This window comes from Malaclemys terrapin, chromosome 10, assembly GCF_027887155.1.
Source record: "Malaclemys terrapin pileata isolate rMalTer1 chromosome 10, rMalTer1.hap1, whole genome shotgun sequence".
NCBI classification, from domain to species: Eukaryota; Metazoa; Chordata; order Testudines; family Emydidae; genus Malaclemys; species Malaclemys terrapin.
In genome coordinates, this window is record NC_071514.1 from 36,098,632 (window position 1) to 36,120,065 (window position 21,434).

Below are 21,434 nucleotides of genomic sequence, written 5' to 3' on the forward strand. Positions count from 1 at the left end.
GCTATTGTAGTGAACTCTGTCCTCCCTTAGGGCAATTTTTTATCCAACCCAGGCCATTAGCAAAGGTAAATCAATGTAACCAGCTCACACACACTGACAGCTTGTGTGGTTCCCACTCCCTCACTCCTCCCCCTACATCATGGTATATTTTTATGCTCCCTGGGGAAATTCAATTAACAGTGTCAGTCTCCTCCTCTCAGTCAATGACTGACACCATCAAGATTCTTTTCACCACCCACTGAATGCAAGATGTGTCCGCTGATTTCTTGACTCACAAGTTAACAAGAGAATTACAGCCTACTTCTATAAATGACTATATATGATCTGTGTCATAAACACACTGACAGCTACCGAAATCAATCTTTCATGACCCTATTGATTAGGACACTCAGAAATAATGAGACTTCACTGGTGGCAGGGTAATGCCTAGAAAAAGAAAAAAAATGAGGCCTTGCCTATTAACTCTACCAAATTTATCTTTTCTTTCCTCTTTCCCCTTTCCCCATTGTAGAGCCTACTAGCAACAAAACATTATACAGAGTTAATAATCGATGTTTAATTGTACTTCATGTGTCTTTTTAAAGAACATTTTCAGGAAACTCCTAAAGATGAAAGGTTGTATGCAATAACATAATTACTGGTTATTATTATGCAAGAGCATCCGAAGGCCGCATAGTACTAAGCACCTGACAAACATACAGAAATATCGTGGAATCTTTCATATTCGTAAGACAATGATCAGACTCCTACAGTTTGAAAGGAAGTGACAGTAAATGGATTTTTCTTATGATAAAAATTTGAAACCGAGAACATGGCATAAACTGTTTCAAGAAAACTACTAAACTTGTTAATCAGCTCAAAGTAAACAGTAAAATACTAGGAGGAACGGTTGATTTAAAAATGTAGGTGTATCACAGTCAATCTTCACTATTTAGATAAACATGACCCTAATAAGAAGATATGATATAATTTTTGCTCTGTGTTGATTATATTGGGCAGCAGCTGGCCTGCACTCTGCATGGTGTACAGCAAAGTGAGACACTTAGTTTTTTTTCTCTATGACTACAGATGTGAAAAAGCAAACTGCCTCTCACAAGTGATATTTTCTAAGGATTGGTGGGAGAGCATATACAGTGTATTCTGTTGCTGGAAGATCTCTTGAACAATATTGTCCAGAGGGAGTAGAAAACTGTGTAATAGGACATAGGATTCTGTGGAAGAGAATTTATGCTTATTACTTTATTTTGATTTAAACAATATAAAAAAAGCCTATGGTTCTAGACACCATGCCATCTATTGATAGAACAATAAAAACTGTCCACAACAATGAAAACAGAAAAGCCTCCCCCCATACATAATATTAGTCAGCAAAAATACACATTGCATAACAAAATCTCCCCATCACTTAGATTCCACCACAAAATCCCCCCATCACACACCTTCAACCTTCCCCTAAAGGCCTATTCAAAAAAGACGAGCTTTGAAGCATGTCCTGAAAAGTCGACACATTTGTGCTGTTTCAGAGCAGATTCGGGACTGAATTCTGAAGTCAAGGGGCACTCTTGGTCAGGGCCGGCTCTGGCTTTTTTGCCGCCCCCGGCGGGGAGCGCGGCAGGGGAGGGCGCCGAGCCCGACCGGGGCCCCGCTCTCCCCGACCGGCCGGAGCGCCGGGGGAGGGCGGCCCCGCTCTCCCCGTCCGGCCGGAGCGCTGGGGGGAGGGCGGCGAGCCCGGCCGGGGCCCCGCTCTCCCCGACCGGCTGGAGCGCCGGGAGGAGGGCGGAGAGCCCGGCCGTGGCCCCACTCTCCCCGGCTGGCCAGAGCGTTGGGAGGAGGGCAGAGAGCTCGGCCATGGCCCCACTCTCCCCAGCCGGCCAGAGCGCTGGGGGAGAGCGGAGAGCCTGGCCGCGGCCCCGCTCTCCCCGACCGGCCAGAGCGCCGGGGGAGGGCGGCCCTGCTCTTCCCGGCCGGCCAGAGCGCCGCAGGGAGGGCGGCGAGCCCGGCCGCGGCCCCGCTCTCCCCGACCGGCCGGAGCGCCGGGAGGAGAGCCCGTCCGGGACCCCACTCTCCCTGACCGGCCGGAGCGCCGGGGGAGGGCGGCGAGCCCACCGTGGCTCTGCTCTCCCCAGGTGAGTGCTGCCCCCCTCCAGGTGCTGCCCCAAGCACATGCTTGGAGGGCTGGTGCCTGGAGCCGGCCCTGCTCTTGGTGAATGTTCTGCCACAGCCTCCTCCAAAATAGGTTCCAGTTCAAGGGCTTCTGCTGATCTTATATACATCACTATTGCACAGGAAGAGATACAATCTGTCTGGCAGGCAGGATCCAGGCTAACTAGGACTTTAAAAATCAACTTTAACGCCTTAACTCCTACTGTGAAAAACCCATTTTTCTGAGGGGAAAAACCCCAGTAAACTTTTGAAGATTTTTTTCATTTTTAGAACTTCTATATCTGAATTAGTCACATAAGAACATAATTAAAATTTTTTAAATTATAAACAGTAGACTCTAATTTCAATATGTGAAAGAACACATTCTAAAAAGTTAAAAGTGAAATGATGTGAATATCAAGGTTCTTGCTGGGCCTATTAAGAAACAACAATAAAGTTACAGAACTGCCTTGGCATTAGAGGGGAAGGGGAGCATGAGGAGATATTGTTGACTGGAGAAAGGAGTAGTGGATAGTAGGTAAAATCAAATATCAGTGGATACTGAAGAGATTGCGGAGTGGATGAATGGATACTGAAGTAAGTGGAGTGTAAACTGGGAGGGGGCTTGGTTTCTTAGAATGTAGCTATTTCTGAAAGGTAGCAGGATAACTGATAAGATTTTATATCAAATTGGTTTGCTCATCTTATTTTTCCAGTTTTTAGTTATGCACAGGGTTGAATTCACTAGGGGCAGGTCAACACTAGAAGCGCTACATTGGTACAGCTGCGCCTCTGTAGCACGTCTGGTGAAGACGCTCTAAGCCGACAGGAGAGTGCTCTTTCATCAGCATAATTACTCCATCTCCGCGAGAAGTGGAAGCTATGTTGGCAGGACAGCGTTTCCCATCGACATAGTGACGATGTGGATAATGCTTAAGTCACTGTAATTTGCGTTGCTCACGTGGGTAACTTTTTCCTGAGTGATGTAAGTTAGATCAACTTGGGTAGTAGTGTAGATTGGCCTTAGGTGGCTGTTTCTTATTGTAACTGTAGTAAATGTAAAATCAGCTGATAAATATAATGCAGTCAGGTGATGATTCTCCAAGTAGGACACATTCAGAGGCATCATCCTCACGGATATGCAATTGTGATGATAATTTAAGTCCCTATAGACTTTCAGTATCTCTTTAACATCACCTCCATTCCGGAGTAGTGGAAGTTCAAATATTCTTTTGCACCCATTATCTGGTTCATAGTTGGTTGCCTAAAAAAAAGGAGGATTATTGCCCTCACTTGTCAATAACACTCAGAACTCTCAGGAAAATTGTTTCTCTACATTTGCATCCAACTACTGTAAGTATATTGAAATTTGCAATGAATATGAGAAGTACTTTGATCAAAAGAGAGCACACATTTTACAAAACAATGAATTCTACAGAGATACTAAAATGGCAAACGCAATTGAAGGAGGTTTCACAGAGATTTGACAGATTATAGGCAGATTATACTATTATTACAGTGTCAGCGGAAATCTGGCTTGATCTAATTAACTAAGTACTGAAACACACAAGGATAAAATAAAAAAAATTATTAGGAAAAGCTACAGAACTTTTCATCACTTGGTCAACATGAGTGATCTCCCCCACCCCCAAAAATGAATTGTTGAGCCAAAAACAGGAGACTGTAGTTGATAAAAATCTTGAGTTTCTTCCTTCTCTTTGAATTTAAAATTGAAGATCCAGATATTTATCCCAAATCTAAGTTTGTGAAAGAGGCTGTACAATAGTTTGTTGCATCAAAATGTGGAAATTGTGGAATAAAGTGACAGAGGACAGTTGAATTTAGGATTTTATCAATTTTTAAAAGACCTGCCATCTGTCCAGCCAATTCTGCATCATTCTAGCATGTTTTCAGCATGTTCAGATTGGTTTGTACCAAACTATGCAATATGCTTGGTGCAGAAACAACGAATGCATTGGTAAATGTCTACAGGTATCAAAAGACAGATATAAAAGAGTGGTAGGGCCTAACTAGCTATAGATTGAAGATTCAATTGTTGTGTTTTTTAAATTTTATTTACAAAAATGCAAGCTTTTCATTTTGGATAATGTATATGTGATCTTTTGTGTATCAGGAATACATATGCTTAGAAAGTAAATCACATAGTATGTTTTCTGTGTTTTTTTTACATAGCGCTTTTTTGGGTTTTCCCTGGGGAATGAAAAAAGCGGTAAAATCAAAAAAGCCCTGTGAGGAAGCCAATAGGCAGCAAGTGCAGATCACCGAGCACTGGTATCAGGGCCGGCTCCAGGCACCAGCTTGCCAAGCAGGTGCTTGGGGCGGCCACTCCGGAGAGGGGCGGCAGGTCCAACTATTCGGTTGCAAATGGGCGGACGGTCCCTCACTCCCGCTCGGAGCGAAGGACCTCCCGCCGAACTACCGCCGCAGATCGCGATCGCGGCTTTTTTTTTTTTTTTTTTGCGCTGCTTGGGGCGGCAAAAACCCTGGAGCCGGCCCTGACTGGTATTGTATGCTCATGGCGAGATGATCCACTAGCAAGCAGGTCTCTGCAATCTACACTAGCTTCATGTAGAGCACATTACAGTAGTCCAATCTAGAGGTAGCATGAATAATGGTAGCAAGGTCTGCATCTATGAGGAAATGCTGCTACTTCATCAAATGTAAAAGTTGTTTTGACACTACCAAATGCACCATCTCTCACACACACAAACACCAAGTTCATTGTACAAACCCTGCTTATTTGGGGTGAAGGGAGCAAATGTTATTCATATATGCACAACTGCAACTTATCAAGCAGACAAAGTATTTCATACCATGAGTTGAGAAAAATCTGCCTCAGTTAATGCCATTACTCTGATATGCTGCTGCCAATATTGCCACAGGAAGAAAAGTGCTATTTTCACTACATTTACATTATTGATAGATTTTCCTTTGTTTTCACACTGCCATAATGATTCTCCTCACGCACTAACCTACACTGGTTGGCTTGGTACTGTTTATGAATGCAAAAGAAATAGAGGCTATAAAATTAAAAATAGCTATCGATATGGAGGGCAATTATGGCCAATTGTGGTGGCTGTGGCTTTTGCGTATGTGGACAAAACAGGACTGCATCCATCCACAAAGGCCACTGAACAGCATTCTGATAGTTACTACTGACATGGAGCCCAGTTTCAACCAGTGCCTAACTGCTGAAAGGCTCCATATGTCATCCGATCCACTGAGGCAGCAAGTATCCTGCAATCTGGTATATTTGTATAATTTTAAAGCATTGTTTTAATAACAAGAAACACAGGAGTTGGCATATTGCCATCAGGCTCTGCGCTACAGCAAAAACATGCAGCTGGCGGCTAGTTCCCCACTCAGGAAAAATCAGTATCATGATGACGCTGCTGGATGTGTACTCCTTCCAATTCCAGCAATAGCAGAGAGAGAGCTGCTGCCAGAGAACAGCAGAATCAATATTTTAAAAACACCACGCATTTACAGAAATTGAATGAGTCATTAGCTTTTGGAATTCACTTCTTTGACATCTGAAGTTACTACTGCTGGTAGGGTAGCTGAGATCCCAAGTGTCCCAACAATTTTTTAAAATTTATTATGTAAGGTCCAAATCTCAACACCACTCATTTCTGCTCATGGATTTTTAAATGCATCACTTCCCAGCTACTCTTAACTAGTAGGGCTATGAATAATACTCTCACATATAGGGTTCAGTAAATCTGAATAAATTCAGAAGTGTTTGGATGGAACACAGAACTTAGTTTTGCACAAAAGGAAATATTATTTTCTTAAGATATAGGGTATAAAACTTTCCATTTTCTCCCTAGTTAAAAGTTTTTAAATCTTACCTTTTCTGCAGTTAAAAAATATAAAGCAAAATGAAAACTGTTCCTTTCTCTAAACGGCCAAGGTAAAAATATATCTAAAGACTGAATTGATAATAATAATATTCACCCGAGGACAGAAGAGAATAATAAAGAGTTAGAGTATAATTTGTAAATGACAAATCATACTAAGAGCAATCTTTGCCTGGATTCTCCCAACCCCCTTATTATTATACAGCAGTTCCACGTCCACCACACACACGCACACGTCTGGATGATTATATCTGAAAGAAGATATGCAAACTGTGGAGAAGGGAGCTGGATTTTTTTGTACCATGATTATTTGTTTGTGCTATTAGAACAATGATGGGCTCACAAATATTTCAGTGATACTGACATACTTACACTGGAAATCACTTTTTATTTTAAGTAGTTTAAAGACCATGTTTTAAGAATAAGAATTATGGAACCCGCAGAAATGTTCTACTCTTTACAGATCCCATTAATGGTACTTAACATACAGCATAAAGATATTAAGAAAACCTTTATGTGTATATGGTTGTATTCTACAAAACCATACAAGCTCCTTCTGAACAAAGTATTGTAAATTCCATAGCCTATTTTTATGTTACATTTTCTTTGTATTCTTCAAAATATTACCACTTGTTTTCACTGTCAGGCTTGGTGATGCAAATAGTTAACAGCCAATTTATTATGATTGTATTTATTAGAACTGTACTCGTACTTCATATAAAATAATTCAGCTTTTAAGATAATATTCTAGGAGAAATGTCTTAGGACATATTATATATCACTTGATATTTCTTTAAATAAGAGTATGTATGATCGTTGTGTCTTCACTGTAACAACACTTTGTTAATGTTTTCTTTGGGATGTGTGCTTGGCAGATTCTCACTATAAACTTTGCCATTTGGGGCTAATGACTACATGATCTGCTCTGAGCCTCTGCAGCAGCCCAGGAAGGGTCCATCACTGTCCTGGGTTCCCTGTTTCCTTTAGGGAGGAAGCAAACTGTCTTGGCTTATACTATGCTGCCGACTGGAGAGAGAGGGAGCAGAATCAAAGCTCCATCTACTCTTCCCATCATTGGCTATCTTAGTGGGAGCCACCTAGTGTGCCAGCTTTTGTGAATCCCATTCTTAGGCGCCTATCTCCCTCCATTCACTGTACATGGAGTCTGAGTGCCTAACTCAAGCTTTGTGAGTCCCACTGACTTTCTAGGCACCTAACAGTTAGGTGTGGTAATGTTGAGCGTTGCAATGCCTGAGTTCCTCTGTGGAGCAAGCCCTTACAGCTTTGTATCACCAAGTAAGCTGGGTCATGATTTGGACCTTAAGTAGCAACTTTCCTCAACACAGCATGAAACACTGGCCACATTTTATATTGCTAGGTCCTGTGTGTGATTTTTTCCTCCCACCTAAGGTATCTATTTGCCAACATATCTGCAGAAATCTGTGGGAAATTTATGGATTTCACATAGATAATCATCATTAATGGACATTGCTCATATAAACCCCATATGCATGTGTAAGAAAATAGAATCCTATTGTATTATAAACTTAACACACGAACATACATATACACACACGTATATATATGTATTATATAATATGCACTTTCAATGAAATCATCATCTACTGAATCTTACTCTTTTATAAGCAAATATATTTAAATAAACTGCTAATTTGTTTCCCTCAAATTGGTTTCATGGTCTACCACTAATATAAGTAGTTATGTAAAATAAGAAATACATAATTGCTATAAGATATCAACTGTAGTGAAATGACTCACAATGAATCTGTTTGAGACACTGATCGGAGGAAAATTTATGCACATTTATTTTTGATTGTTGTTATTTAATTTATTGCAATATAGCAAAATTAGCAGTGGTAAGAGAAAGAGACTTCATACTCTTTACAGTTCTATAATTACAGTGTAGATCCTTAAGTATGATAAGGGCGAAATATAGAAAACAAACCAAATTTTGCCGTGAGTAATGGCCTCATTTTCAAAACATCATTTAAAGCGTATGTTTGCAATATTTCTTGAAAACAACTATAGCTACTATTCCATTATCTGATTGGCACCAATGCTAAATAGAGCAAAGATAAACTATATTCTCCTGGTAAATATATATGCAGCATTGGTTCGAATGGAGCACTCTAGAACACAGATATGTAATATATGCTTGCTTGCCTTTTATCAGAAAAATTCAATTTCTTCTTAGTTCAGAAGAGTTCAATTTCTTTTATACAATAATTAAACTAGAATTGCTAAAACTATGATCCATCTTATATAATATTGGATCAAATCAAAATAAGCTTTTGAGTTATAAAAGTTATATTGATTGTTTAAAGAATTCTTTTTTTCTCCCTTACACCATGAGTTAATGGAAGAGTGCACTATTAATTGCACTAATGATATCCACTTTTGGAACTTATTGAATAACAGCCTGACCTTGAGAGCTATTGAATACCTCAAACTCCCACTGAAGTTATTCACACCAGTGTAGTTGAGAACAGAATTTGGCCTACTGTCTTCTATTTTTGAGTAATCACTTATGTGAATACAGATTGTATTGCAATTTCCATGCTACAAAAACCCTCAACAAAATGATTGATTCTACTGTAGCTATTAAATAAAAAAAAAGCATTTCTACCTATACTGTGCAACATTGCTGTAGACCTGAAGAAGATCTCCATGTAACCTTGAAAGCTTCTCTTTTTTACCAACAGAATTTGGTCCAATAAAAGATATTACCTCACATACCTTGTCTCTCTTTCAACCTATAACACAGTCATGAAACAATGTACCATCACAAAGCTGACACAGGATTTCCTAAGATACCTACTACCACCATAATAATGGAAATAATGGGCTAAATTCCTTCCTGTCATACAGTCCAGGAAACCCCATTGGGTCTGATACTCAGTTATTCCAGTCCTGTGGTTGGGGCAGGAATGAAGGGGTAATTAAAGGTAAATTTAAGTCACCTTTGTGCTCCCTGTACTCTGGGGTCATTCAGGAGCTTGCCTGGTCCCCAGCGTAAGTTGGAGTAACCTCAAGGCTGCTCCAACTTACTCTCTGTTTCCCATGGCCTCTTACAGGCTCTGGAAATCAGAAAATAACCACAGTATATGGAATTTCAGCCATGCCCCCCTTCACACCCTGACCTAACCCCTATACCTGGGGTTAGGTCAACTGTAGAGCCCCTCTTCTAGTTTTATACCAGCCAGGGGAGCTCTCTGCACTGTGGATATTATATGGGGCATTTCCATCCATTTAAGGCACTTTTACACTGCCAGAGTTGTGTAAAGCGGTCAATGTAAATAAGAATCACGCCCATTGGCTTCAATGGGTTTGCAGAAGGTGTTAAGACAAAATTTGGCTCACATAAGTGCCATTACTTATGCTGTAGAATGGTGACTTACATTGCAATGTGCCACATATAGCATGCAGTAAAACACAAGGGAAACATAAAAGGCTTGCCAGCGGAAGAGGAACACCTCACCCCTCCCAAAAACACTAACCGAACATATCAGGTCTGAGACTTCACTGCTTTGCACTTTGTATGTTTATTAATACCTGTGCAAACTGCTGATTTGACAGTATTTTACTCTGGACTCATTTTGCAGAGGTGTAAAGGACTACACATGATGCAAGGGAGAGGAGAACTGGCCCATGTTCTCCAAGTGCCTGATCCAAAGCCCACTGATATCAATGGAAAGACACTTACTGACTTCAGTGTATTTTGGATAGGCTCTAAAAGAAGATATAGGCAAATTATTTAACTGGAATGTACTATTTCAACCAGTGAAAATTTTCACTTCAAGTATAAAGAAAAAAAAGGCAAACTAAAGAGAACTCTTCAAACTTCAGTTCTTTGTAACATTTCTAATAAGAAATGGGATACTTCCTTCTTAGCTTGCGAGTATCAGTAGCAATATAAACCATACTTCAATTTCACTTTGACAGCAATAATAACATAAATGTTTTTTTCCTTTTTGCTGAAAACCATCACTCAGTACTGTTTACCCAAGCAGTCTGTTCCTGAGCTCTGTGAGCCACTATACTTGGTAATATAGGCAGCATGATGTCATTTTAACCTTCTAACATGATGGGAAAGGAAACACAAATGGCAACCATTCCTATGGCAATGTAATAATTGTATTAATTGCTTCTCAAAAATGAACAAGAGGGAGGAAAATGAGAGAGGCTTAAAAGATACTAACTACTCTAAACTGAATGTTGTGAGTTTGAGAATTACTGTGCTAAAAAAGTAAAAACACAAGTCCACCAGTGAATCTGAAAGCTTATTGTGAAAGTAACATGATCATTTGAAATATATACAGGTTAAGGGAACAAAAGATTTACAAGGCTAGATTTCTCATTTATTTGGAACCTTCTGTGCCAGTCTGGCAATGTAAATAAGCCAGAGAGCTGCTGAATTTTCCTAGCTAAGGATTCTCCTGATGTAAATGATTGCAAGCTGGTGCAGCTGTGGGGGGCAGAGTGAGAGCACAAAAGGGAGCAATAACCTGCCAACAGTAGAATTCAAATACCTCAAACAGCACCACAGCCAAGGCTGCTCTACCCTATGTTGGGGTTATAACCAGTGCAGAACTGGCCTCACAATCAAAGAGTCGTGGCTGGCTATTCAGCCCCCGCAGTTGCATTCAGAGGATAACAGGTATATCTAAGAATTTAGGCCACATTCTTTCCTTAGTCTATATTTGTGACTGGCAATCCATAATTGTCATGGTTGGTATGCACAAGCACTGAGTGGAGGACTTCTACAGGACTTAAATATCGTTATTTGAGCATTTGTGGAATCTGAATGAACTTGAAGTGAAGGAATATTTGCCACAATTTAATATAACATAATATTACACTTTGTGACATGGGTCACAGAAAATTTTGCTTCTCTAACTTCCATCAACTTATAGATTTTGGCAGATATGAAGTTACTTATTCAGGTTCATAAGACTTGCAGCTGGCTCCCTACTTAAATCTGGCAGTATTCTAAAATATCAGGAAAAGCAACTGGAAAAAATCCATGTCAAATCCATCTGTTTAAACTTCGTTTACTTGTGGTAACAGCATACACATGTCTAAAGTTACTGATAAACCACAGCAAGCTTATGTAATCCTGTTGCTATCCAAAACTAAAAACAATATTCATCTTCATCTAATAACCAGAGAAAATCACTGTACATATGAATCACGTGTGCAGTGGTGGTCTTTAATTTATCTGTTAAAAAAGGGCGGGGACTTTCACAAAATTAAGAAAAGGGGAGAAATGTACTCCCTGTATCTCAGGTTTTATTGAAAAAATCTGTTTAAACAGTAAAAGAAAAAAAATCAAATTATAGTTTTTCTATAAAGTCATGTTTTGTTTGCTGTAACTTCTTTTATAGTAAAAATTTTTTTTTTTTTTTTTTTTTTTATGAAGAGCATCTGGTCAGTATCAGATGCATCTGGGGAAGGAGCTGGAATCTCCAGAATGGTCAATTATGTAACAGCTAGGTTATATGGAAAGTTTCTTCCTAACCCCCTGAAGTAGGAATGTTTATAACTCCTATATTCATGTACATACATGTTGAATGCTTTCCCGATTCCAACTAAGCTGTGCATTCCATGAGTTAATTATGTAATAAATAATACCTCTTTTTCCAGAATACGAGAAATCTCTCCTAAAGTCCTGTCCAGAGCAGAAACCTTGTTGTTTGCCAATGAACTGCTATCCTGTACTTGGAACTGCTTTAGAAGATCTTTTGCTAATCGCTGCAACCTTCAACATTAAACAAAAGACAAAAGTGAGTTAAAAGAGAAAAAAGTTACATTCAAGTAAAATTTCAAAGATACCTACTGAAACTTTATGAGCCTCAATTTGATTAAAACAATTAAGAAAAATCTACATACAGGTATTCCTACTCATATTGCAGTAGCATCCAAAATGTGCACCACAGAGGAAGACAACAGCCCCAGTCTAGAAAGAATACACTCTAAAAAGGACAAGAAGAGGAAGAAAGGGGGAAGTGAGGCCACATGCAAGTAAAGAGATTAGGGCAATCATAAGCACTTATTAGTCACCTGTTTGTTTGCTGCTGCTGTTGTCTTTTTTAAGTCAATCACAGTTAATTCCCTGCATCCTTCCTCCACAATTCAGCCAATTTGTCTTTCCCAGCTTCAGTTCCAGTATTCTTTTGCCTCCTCCTCCCAGCATTCAATTATCTCCCTCCACACAGATGAGCAATTCACTCAGGAGAAGAGTAAAGGGCATAGAACAGTAGATGATTTAACTAGTTTTTTAAGAAGTGGGTTTTTAGGGGAGACTGAAATGAAGAGAGTGCAGTGGCTTTACAGACCAGTTTAGGAATGGCATTCCATTCATTAGAAGTAAAAAAGAAAGTGTGGTGGTAGCTGTGGCATATATAGAGATAAGGTGGGATGGAGCTGGTTTCATTGGTGGAGCAGCATGAATGTGGGAGGATGACATAAGAAACAAGTAGGGATAAGTAATGAAGGAAGTTATGCAGGACCTTGAAATTGATCACAAGGAGTCTGAACATCATGAGTGGGGGAAGGGAGAGCCAGGAAACATTCACAGTGGGGGTGGCATGGGTAGAATGACAGGAAAGGGAAGATGATCTTAACTAGTACCAGAAGGTTGAAAAGGGAATCAGCATGTCTGTAGAATCTAGATCAAGATCATTTGTAGTTAATTATTTTAAAAATATTCTAAATGGGGGCAAGGTCTAAGCAGGGAGAGCTCCTGCTTAATCAGTGGAAGGTGGTATTTTTTATTTCTTTCACTGAAAAACAGTTAAGTAAATAAATATATAAAAAGACTTCATATGACTGTGAATCTGGAGAGTTAAAATGCCCAATAAAAGTAAAAATAAAAATGATCATCAGGATTTCTTTGAGCCTAGAACTTGTTAGCATCTGGTCAGCTGGACCCGCTGACATTCAGCCAGAGGATTTTTCTGGGAAAGGAATGCTAACAGTGGGTTAAGTCCAAACAAGATATTCTCTGCACTGCCATGCCCTCTGTGAAAAATAAAATTGAAAGAATTTCTTCTGTACTTACTAAACTAGGAGCAAAGATGGAAAAAAGAAGAAAAAGTGTAGGATTTGGGACTGCAAATCTCATTAATTAAATACCATGACTGAACAACACAAGCAGGTTACAAAATTAGTGAAAGGCAGAATGGCTGCAGCCCATACTTAGAAAACCAAGTAAGATCTACAAATGTAAGAAGTCTAGGCAGTTTTAGCGGAAGGTGATTCAGACCTACTTTATCTTCTGGAAAATCTGCAAGATTTCTGAATCTAAATAAAGATCTATTTGAAAATAACTACTGCATTCCCATGAGGAAAGCCCATAAAACTTCATTAAAAAGAGAGAAGCATCATAATCACAACTCTGTCTGATCTGAGAGAGCAAGATGGAATTATGCTTGCTGCAGGTAGTATAAAAAGAGCAGAAATCAAATTGGAGTAAGATCTGAGGTCAGCCATGCAGGCCAAAAGAAGGGACTTTGATGCTCTTCGAGAATTTGGTGGATAAAGATGATAAAGCCTCATTTTTCTATATGGCAAATCTTAAAGCCTCTTTCGATGAGAAAGTGTGTGTGTGTGTTTTATCTACATCTATGTGTAGATCAGACATCATTGTCCAGAGTACTTAACATTACCTAAGATACTGCTCAATGCAAGGACAAGAATTAGAGGGAAGTGAAAAAGGTCTTACTGAATAATTATAATTAAGGCTAAGATTTCATCATGGATATTTTTAGTAAAAGTCAGGGACAGGTCATGAGCAATAAAGAAATATTCATGGAAGCTCGTGACCTGTCCCTGACTTTTACTAAAAATATCTGACACAAAACGGGGAGCTCAGCTGTGGAGTCCCCATACCACCTGCGGTGGCTTGGAGTGCCTAGAGTGGGGGGCGCCCAGGGTGGTTCGGAGCTTCCAGCCACTGCGGGATGAAGTCACAAAAGTCTCTGGAAATCATAGATTCTGTGACTTCCACGACCTCTGTGACAAAATCGTAGCCTTAATTATAATATTAAACTGCCACCTCTGTTGACAAGTTCCCTTGCTTCCTTCCTGAGTTGGAAAGACCTTTTTGTGTGCACCTGGCAATACAAAGATTTTCACACCATTATATTGTTATATATCAATGTGAGTCTGTATAAATGCTTTAATTAAACATTAATAATTTGGCGTACTAAGAAACTAGAACTTATCTATCGCTGGAGCAGATTTGCTCATTATTCAGCTATTTTCCCTCCAGCCAAATAAGATGGGCACTGACTCATACTAATTTGTTTCATCCTGAATGATCTTTATTTACTGGAAATGCTGGTCAGTTTTAATGTTAGATTGCATGTTTGACAGTAGGAATTTTTCTTCTCTTTTTGGATTATATTGACTTTGACCTTTTTATAAAGACTGAACAAAAAAGGTGTGGCTATTATTAACAACAACAATTTCTAAGTTAAATGTATCGTCTGAATAATGTTTATTGTATTTTTCGATGCCCATCCAATCTGTGCACTGGTACCGACTTATTTCCTCAATTTTAAAAAAATTCGAAAGTTGCCGATATTATAGTATCTGTCTCTCTGAAAGATGGATTGTAGAAGGGTATATAATGGAAGAGTTAAGATTGTTTTTGGAATATGCAATATGATATTTTACATATATACATTTAATTAAGAGACTGTATAAACTGTGAGTGTAATTAAATACTTATCTACCTTAACTCTTTTTCTTCTATACTTTTAAATAACCGTAATGTTCCTTTACACACACACACACACACACAAACACACACACACACACACACACACGAAATCTTATCTTAAAAGTTACATTAACAGATAAAAAGAAAGTTCCTTGATTTTTAAAAACACTAGATCAAAGAGTCTCCAGCTCCACCCCCATCTTTCCTGCAATGTGGCGTTTAGGAGTTCTGCAAGGTCCCTGATTTTCCTTATCTCACACTGACCTGCAAAAAGTCCCCTCCAAAGCATATGGGTCTAGGGAGGCGAAATCTGGTCTATTGCGAATAAACACTACAGAACAATGTTCAAAAAGAACTTTTGTTGAAAGTCTTGTCCTAATGGGTTATGAACCAACAAGGCTGGTAATTAAGAGATGAGAATAACTTAGGCCTGGTCTACACTACGGGTTTAGGTCGACTTTAGCAGCGTTAAACCGAATTAAGCCTGGACACGTCCACACAACGAGGCCCTTTCTTTCGACTTAAAGGGCCCTTTAAACCGGTTTCTTTACACCACCTCCGACGAGGGGATTAGCGATAAAACCGGCCTTTGCGGGTCAGAATTGGGGTAGTGTGGACGGAATTCGATGTTATTGGCCTCCGGGAGCTATCCCACAGTGCTTCATTGTGACCGCTCTGGACAGCGCTCTCAACTCAGATGCACTGACCAGGTAGACAGGAAAAGACCCGCGAAGGTTTGAATTTCATTTCCTGTTTGCCCAGCGTGGAGAGCACAGGTGACCACGCAGAGCTCATCAGCACAGGTAACCGTCATGGAGTCCTCCCAGGATCGCAAAAGAGCTCCAGCATGGACCGAACGGGAGGTACGAGATCTGCTCGCCATATGGGGAGATGAAGCAGTGATAGCTGAACTCCGTAGCAGTAAAAGAAATGGAAAAGTATTAGAAAAGATCTCCAAGGCCATGAAGGACCGAGGCCATAACAGGGACACACAGCAGTGCCGCGTGAAAATTAAGGAGCTACGGCAAGCTTACCACAAAGCCAGAGAAGCAAACGGAAGGTCCGGGGCAGAGCCGCAAACTTGCCGCTACTACGCGGAGCTGCATGCGATCCTAGGGGGTGCAGCCACCACTACCCCAACCGTGTGCTATGACTCTCTCACTGGAGAAACACACAGGGAAGACGGTTCGGGGAACGAGGAAGATGACGATGGAGGTACTGTAGGTAGCTCACAGCAGCAAGGAAGCGGAGAAACCGGTTTCCCCAACAGCCAGGATATGTTTGTGACCCTGGACCTGGAACCAGTAACCCCCGAACTCACCCAAGACCCTCAGGGCACACAGGAGACCTCTGGTGAGTGTAACTTTGTAACTATTTGTAAACATTACAAAAAAAAAGCAAGCGTGTTTAATGATTAATTTGCCCTGGCAATCGCGGCCAGTACATCTACTGGAAAAGTCTGTTAACGTGTATGGGGATGGAGCGGAAATCCTCCAGGGACATCTCCAGAAAGCTCTCCTGGTTGAAATGGGGTGATTTTATTAAGGGGGACATTCAGAGGCGCCCGTTCCTGCTATTCTGACCAGAAATGTTCCCCGCTGTTAACCACGCGGTGGGGGGGAGGGGTGAAGTGATCATCCCAGAGAATCGTGTGTGGGGGGGTGGTTTACTTGTGTTTGTGCCGCATGTTAACCGGGAAACCGCAGCCCCCTCCTTTTACATTGAAACCCCATTTTAAATGGACAACCCAATTCATCCTTGATATGGGAAATGCGCTGCTGTTTGCAATCTTTCCCGCATGTTAAGAAGGTTAAAAAAGCCAAAACACTGTGGCCTACGATGGCTGCCTGCAAGCCGAAATATGCGACCTTGTAATGAAAGACTGTACCCATTGTTCCCTAAAATGTGTCTTTTTTAACCACCTCTCCCTTCTCCTCCACCAGCTGCAAATGTTTCTCCTTCGCAGAGGCTTGTGAACATTAGAAAGAGAAAATGTAAGACGAGGGACGAGATGTTCACGGAGCTGCAGATGTCCGCCCAGGCTGATAGAGCACAGCAGAATGCGTGGAGGCAGTCAATGTCGGAGATGAGAAAAGCCCAACATGAACGAGAGGAGAGGTGGCGGGCTGAAGACGATAGGTGGCGTCAGCTTGCAGACAGACGGCAAGAGGCAATGCTCCGTCTGCTGGAGCATCAAACTGATATGCTCGAGCGTATGGTTGAGTTGCAGGAAAGGCAGCAGGAGCAGAGACTGCCGCTACAGCCCCTGTGTAACCAACAGCCCTCCTCCCCAAGTTCCATAGCCTCCTCACCCAGACGCCCAAGAACACGGTGGGGGGGCCTCCGTCCACCCAGTCACTCCACCCCAGATGATCGCCCAAGCATCAGAAGGCTGGGCTTCAATAAGAGTTAAAGTTTTAAAATGCAGTGTGTCCTTTTCCATCCCTCCTCCCCCACCCATCCCAGCTACCTTGGCAATTATCCCCCTACCTCTGTAAGGAACTAATAAAGAATGCATGAATGTGAAAAAACAATGACTTTATTGCCTCTGCAAGGGGGAGGGGAGGGTGGGGTGGGGTGGTTGGTTGGTTTACAGGGAAGTAGAGTGAACCGGGTCGGGGGGGGGGGGTTGGAGGGTTCATCAAGGAGAAACAAACAGAAGTTTCACACAGTAGCCTGGCCAGTCACAAAACTCGTTTTCAAAGCTTCTCTGATGCGCACCGCGCCCTGCTGTGCTCCTCTAACCGCCCTGGTGTCTGGCTGCGCGTAATCAGCGGCCAGGCGAGTTGCCTCAACCTCCCACCCCGCCATAAAGGTCTCCCCCTTACTCTCACAGATATTGTGGAGCGCACAGCAAGCAGCAATAACAATGGGGATATTCTTTTCGCTGAGGTCTGAGCGAGTCAGTAAGCTGCGCCAGCGCGCTTTTAAACGTCCAAATGCACATTCCACCACCATTCGGCACTTGCTCAGCCTGTAGTTGAACAGGTCCTGACTCCTGTCCAGGCTGCCTGTGTACGGCTTCATGAGCCATGGCATTAAGGGGTAGGCTGGGTCCCCAAGGATCACGATAGGCATTTCAACATCCCCAATGGTCACTTTCTGGTCCGGGAAGAAAGTCCCTTCCTCCAGCTTTCGAAACAGAGCAGAGTTCCTGAAGACGCGAGCATCATGTACCTTTCCCGGCCATCCCACGTTGATGTTGGTGAAACGTCCCTTGTGATCCACCAGGGCTTGCAGCAGCATTGAAAAGTACCCCTTGCGGTTTACGTAGTCGGTGGCTTGGTGCTCTGGTGACAAGATAGGGATATGGGTTCCGTCTATCGCCCCGCCACAGTTTGGGAATCCCATTTCAGCAAAACCATCCACTATTGACTGCACGTTGCCCAGAGTCACTACCCTTGCTATCACCAGGTCTTTCATTGCCCTGGCAAATTGGATCACAGCAGCCCCCACAGTAGATTTGCCCACTCCAAATTGATTCCCGACTGACCGGTAGCTGTCTGGCGTTGCAAGCTTCCACAGGGCTATCGCCACTCGCTTCTCAACTGTGAGGGCTGCTCTCATCTTGGTATCCTGGCGTTTCAGGGCAGGGGAAAGCAAGTCACAAAGTTCCATGAAAGTGCCCTTACGCATGCGAAAGTTTCGCAGCCACTGGGAATCGTCCCATACCTGCAGCACGATGCGGTCCCACCAGTCTGTGCTTGTTTCCCGGGCCCAGAATCGGCGTTCCACGGTATCAACCTGCCCCAGTGACACCATGATTTCCACATTGCTGGGGCCTGTGCCTTGTGAGAGGTCTATGGCCATGTCAATTTCCTCATCACTCTCGTCGCCGTGCTGCAATCGCCTCCTCGCCTGGTCCGGGTTTCGCCTTGGCATGTTCTGGCTCTGCATATACTCCAGGACAATGCGCGTGGTGTTCATAGTGCTCATAATTGCCACGGTGATCTGAGCGGGCTCCATGATCCCAGTGCTAGCTATGGCGCCTGGTCAGAAAAAAGGCGCGAAAGTAGTATCTGATGGACCAGGAGAAGGAGGGCGGGAGGGAGGGAGGGAGGGCCGAGTGACGACATGGCGTACAGGTACAGGAACAGGGAGAAACACAAACAACTGTCACACAGAATGGCCCCCCCAAAGATTAAACTGGAAACCCTGGGCTGAGCAGGCCGTTGATTTCACGGAGGAAGGGGAAGCAAATGAACACAGAACAAATCTATTTTTTACATCTTAAGGTGGCAGCCGACGCTGCAGCATGAGTGACAGCCATACCAGTATGATGATGATGGGTACCAATCATAATATACCATCATCTGCCAAAAGGCAAGGGGCTGCTGCTGTGTAGCAATGCAGCCCCACGTCTGCCAGCCCCACGTCCGCCAGCACCCAGCATCGCCCTCGGCCTCTTCTGGGTGCTTAGCAGACAATACTGGGCAATTGGCAGAAAATAGTATATTATGACTGGTAACCGTCATCATCAAAACAGTAGCATGTCTGCCCAGGTGGCCATGATTGACAGCCATACCAGTATGACGACGACGGGTACCAGTCATAATATACCATCGCCTGCAAGGGGCTGGTGCAATGCAGCCCTACGGCTGCCAGCCCCACGACTATCACTCATGCTACACCGTCTACCGCCAAAAGGCAGTTAGCAGCTGCTGCTGTGTAGCAATGCAGTCCCACGTCTGCCGGCACCCAGAGGACATATGGTGACGGTGAGCTCAGCTCAGCTGAGCGGGCTCCATGCTTGCCGTGGTATGTTGTCTGCACAGGTAACCCAGGTAAAAAGGCGCGAATCTATTGTCTGCCGTTGCTGTGACGAGGGGGGAGGGGCCTGACGACATGTACCCAGAACCGCCCGCGACACTGTTTTGCATCATCCGGGCATTGGGATCTCAACCCAGAATTCAAAGAAAAGGCGCGAACCGCTTCTCGGCTCGAGCTGTGGCGCAAACGTAGTATCTGACGGCCTAGGGGAAGGAGGGAGGGGGGCCGAGTGACGACATGGCGTACAGGCACAGGGAATTAAAATAAAGAACGGTGGCTGTGCATCAGGGAGAGACACAAACAACTGTCACAGACTGGTCCCCCCCAAAGATTAAACTGAAAACCCTGGGTTTAGCAGGCCGTTGATTTGACCGAGGGAGGGGGAAGCAAATGAATACAGAGAAAATCTATTTTTTTACATCTTAAGACGACGGTGCAGCGTGACTGATAGCCCTCGGCATCTTTCTGGGTGCTTGGCAGCAAATACGGGGCGGTGTATGACGATGGTCTTCAGGCCTATTGCACGAGCTGCTGCTCAGGGAAGACTCTGCTAATGTGCGATGACCCGACTTGTAATAGGCCGGCTAACAGTCATAATACACCATTTACTGCCAAAAGGCAAGCCCCACGGCTGCCAGCACCCAGATCGCCGATGAAGGCTACCAGTCTACTGCACCGTCTACCGCCAAAAGGCAGTTAGCAGCTGCTGCTGTGTAGCAATGCAGTCCCACGTCTGCCGGCACCAAGAGGACATATGGTGACGGTGAGCTCAGCTGTGCTGAGCGGGCTCCATGTTGTCTGCACAGGTAACCCAGGTAACCCAGATAAAAAGGCGCGAATCTATTGTCTGCGGTTGCTGTGACGGGGGAGGGAGGGGCCTGATGACATGTACCCAGAACCGCCCGCGACACTGTTTTGCATCATCCGGGCATTGGGATCTCAACCCAGAATTCCAAGGGGCGGCGGAGACTGCGGGAACTGTGGGATAGCTGTGGGATAGCTACCCATAGTGCAATGCTCCGGAAGTCGACGCTAGCCTCGTACTGTGGACGCGGTCTGCCGACTAGAGCACCTAGAGCATTTTATTGTGTGGACATACACAATCGGCTGTATACAACCGATTTCAATAAAACCGGCTTCTATAAATTCGAACTAATTTCGTAGTGTAGACATACCCTTAGTGATAAGAACATAATATAAGAATGGCCGTACTGGGTCAGACCAAAGGTCCATCTAACCCAGTATCCTGTCTACCGACAGTGGCAAATGCCAAGTGCCCCAGAGGGAGTGAACCTAACAGGTAATGATCAAGTGATCTCTCTCCTGCCATCCATCTCCACTCTCTGACAAACAGAGTCTAGGGACACCATTCTTTACCCATCCTGGCTAATAGCCATTAACGGACTTAACGTCCATGAATTTATCCAGTTCTCTTTTAAATGCTGTTATAGTCCTAGCCTTCACAACCTCCTCAGCTAAGGAGTTCCACAAGTTGACTGTGCGCTGTGTGAAGAAGAACTTCCTTTTATTTGTTTTAAACCTGCTGCCTATTAATTTCATTTGGTGATCCCTAGTTCTTGTATTATGGGAATAAGTAAATAACTTTCCCTTATCTACTTTCTCCACATCACTCATGATTTTATATACCTCTATCATATCATATGCCCCCTTCATCTCCTCTTTTCCAAGCTGAAAAGTCCTAGCCTCTTTAATCTCTCCCCATATGGGACCCGTTCCAAACCCCTAATCATTTTAGTTGCCCTTCTCTGAACCTTTTTTAGTGCCAGTATGTACTGGATGGTACTCTTGGGGGCTTTTGGGAACTCTTTTACCATCAAATTGAAGGAAGAAATGGGGTGATTTCATGAATCTGATGGAGCTGTGCCTTGGATACA

General features: G+C 43.0%; 1 protein-coding gene across 5 annotated transcripts in view; it reads right to left on the reverse strand.

The window, feature by feature from the left end:
• Window positions 1-21,434, reverse strand: part of SCAPER (S-phase cyclin A associated protein in the ER) — a 379,512-nt gene that overhangs the window by 139,066 nt on the left and 219,012 nt on the right. For all 5 annotated transcript variants that reach the window (XM_054041167.1, XM_054041165.1, XM_054041164.1 and 2 more), the window contains one exon: window positions 11,676-11,802. In XM_054041167.1, the coding sequence (XP_053897142.1) occupies window positions 11,676-11,802 (127 nt within the window). The remainder of the gene's footprint in view (window positions 1-11,675; window positions 11,803-21,434) is intronic.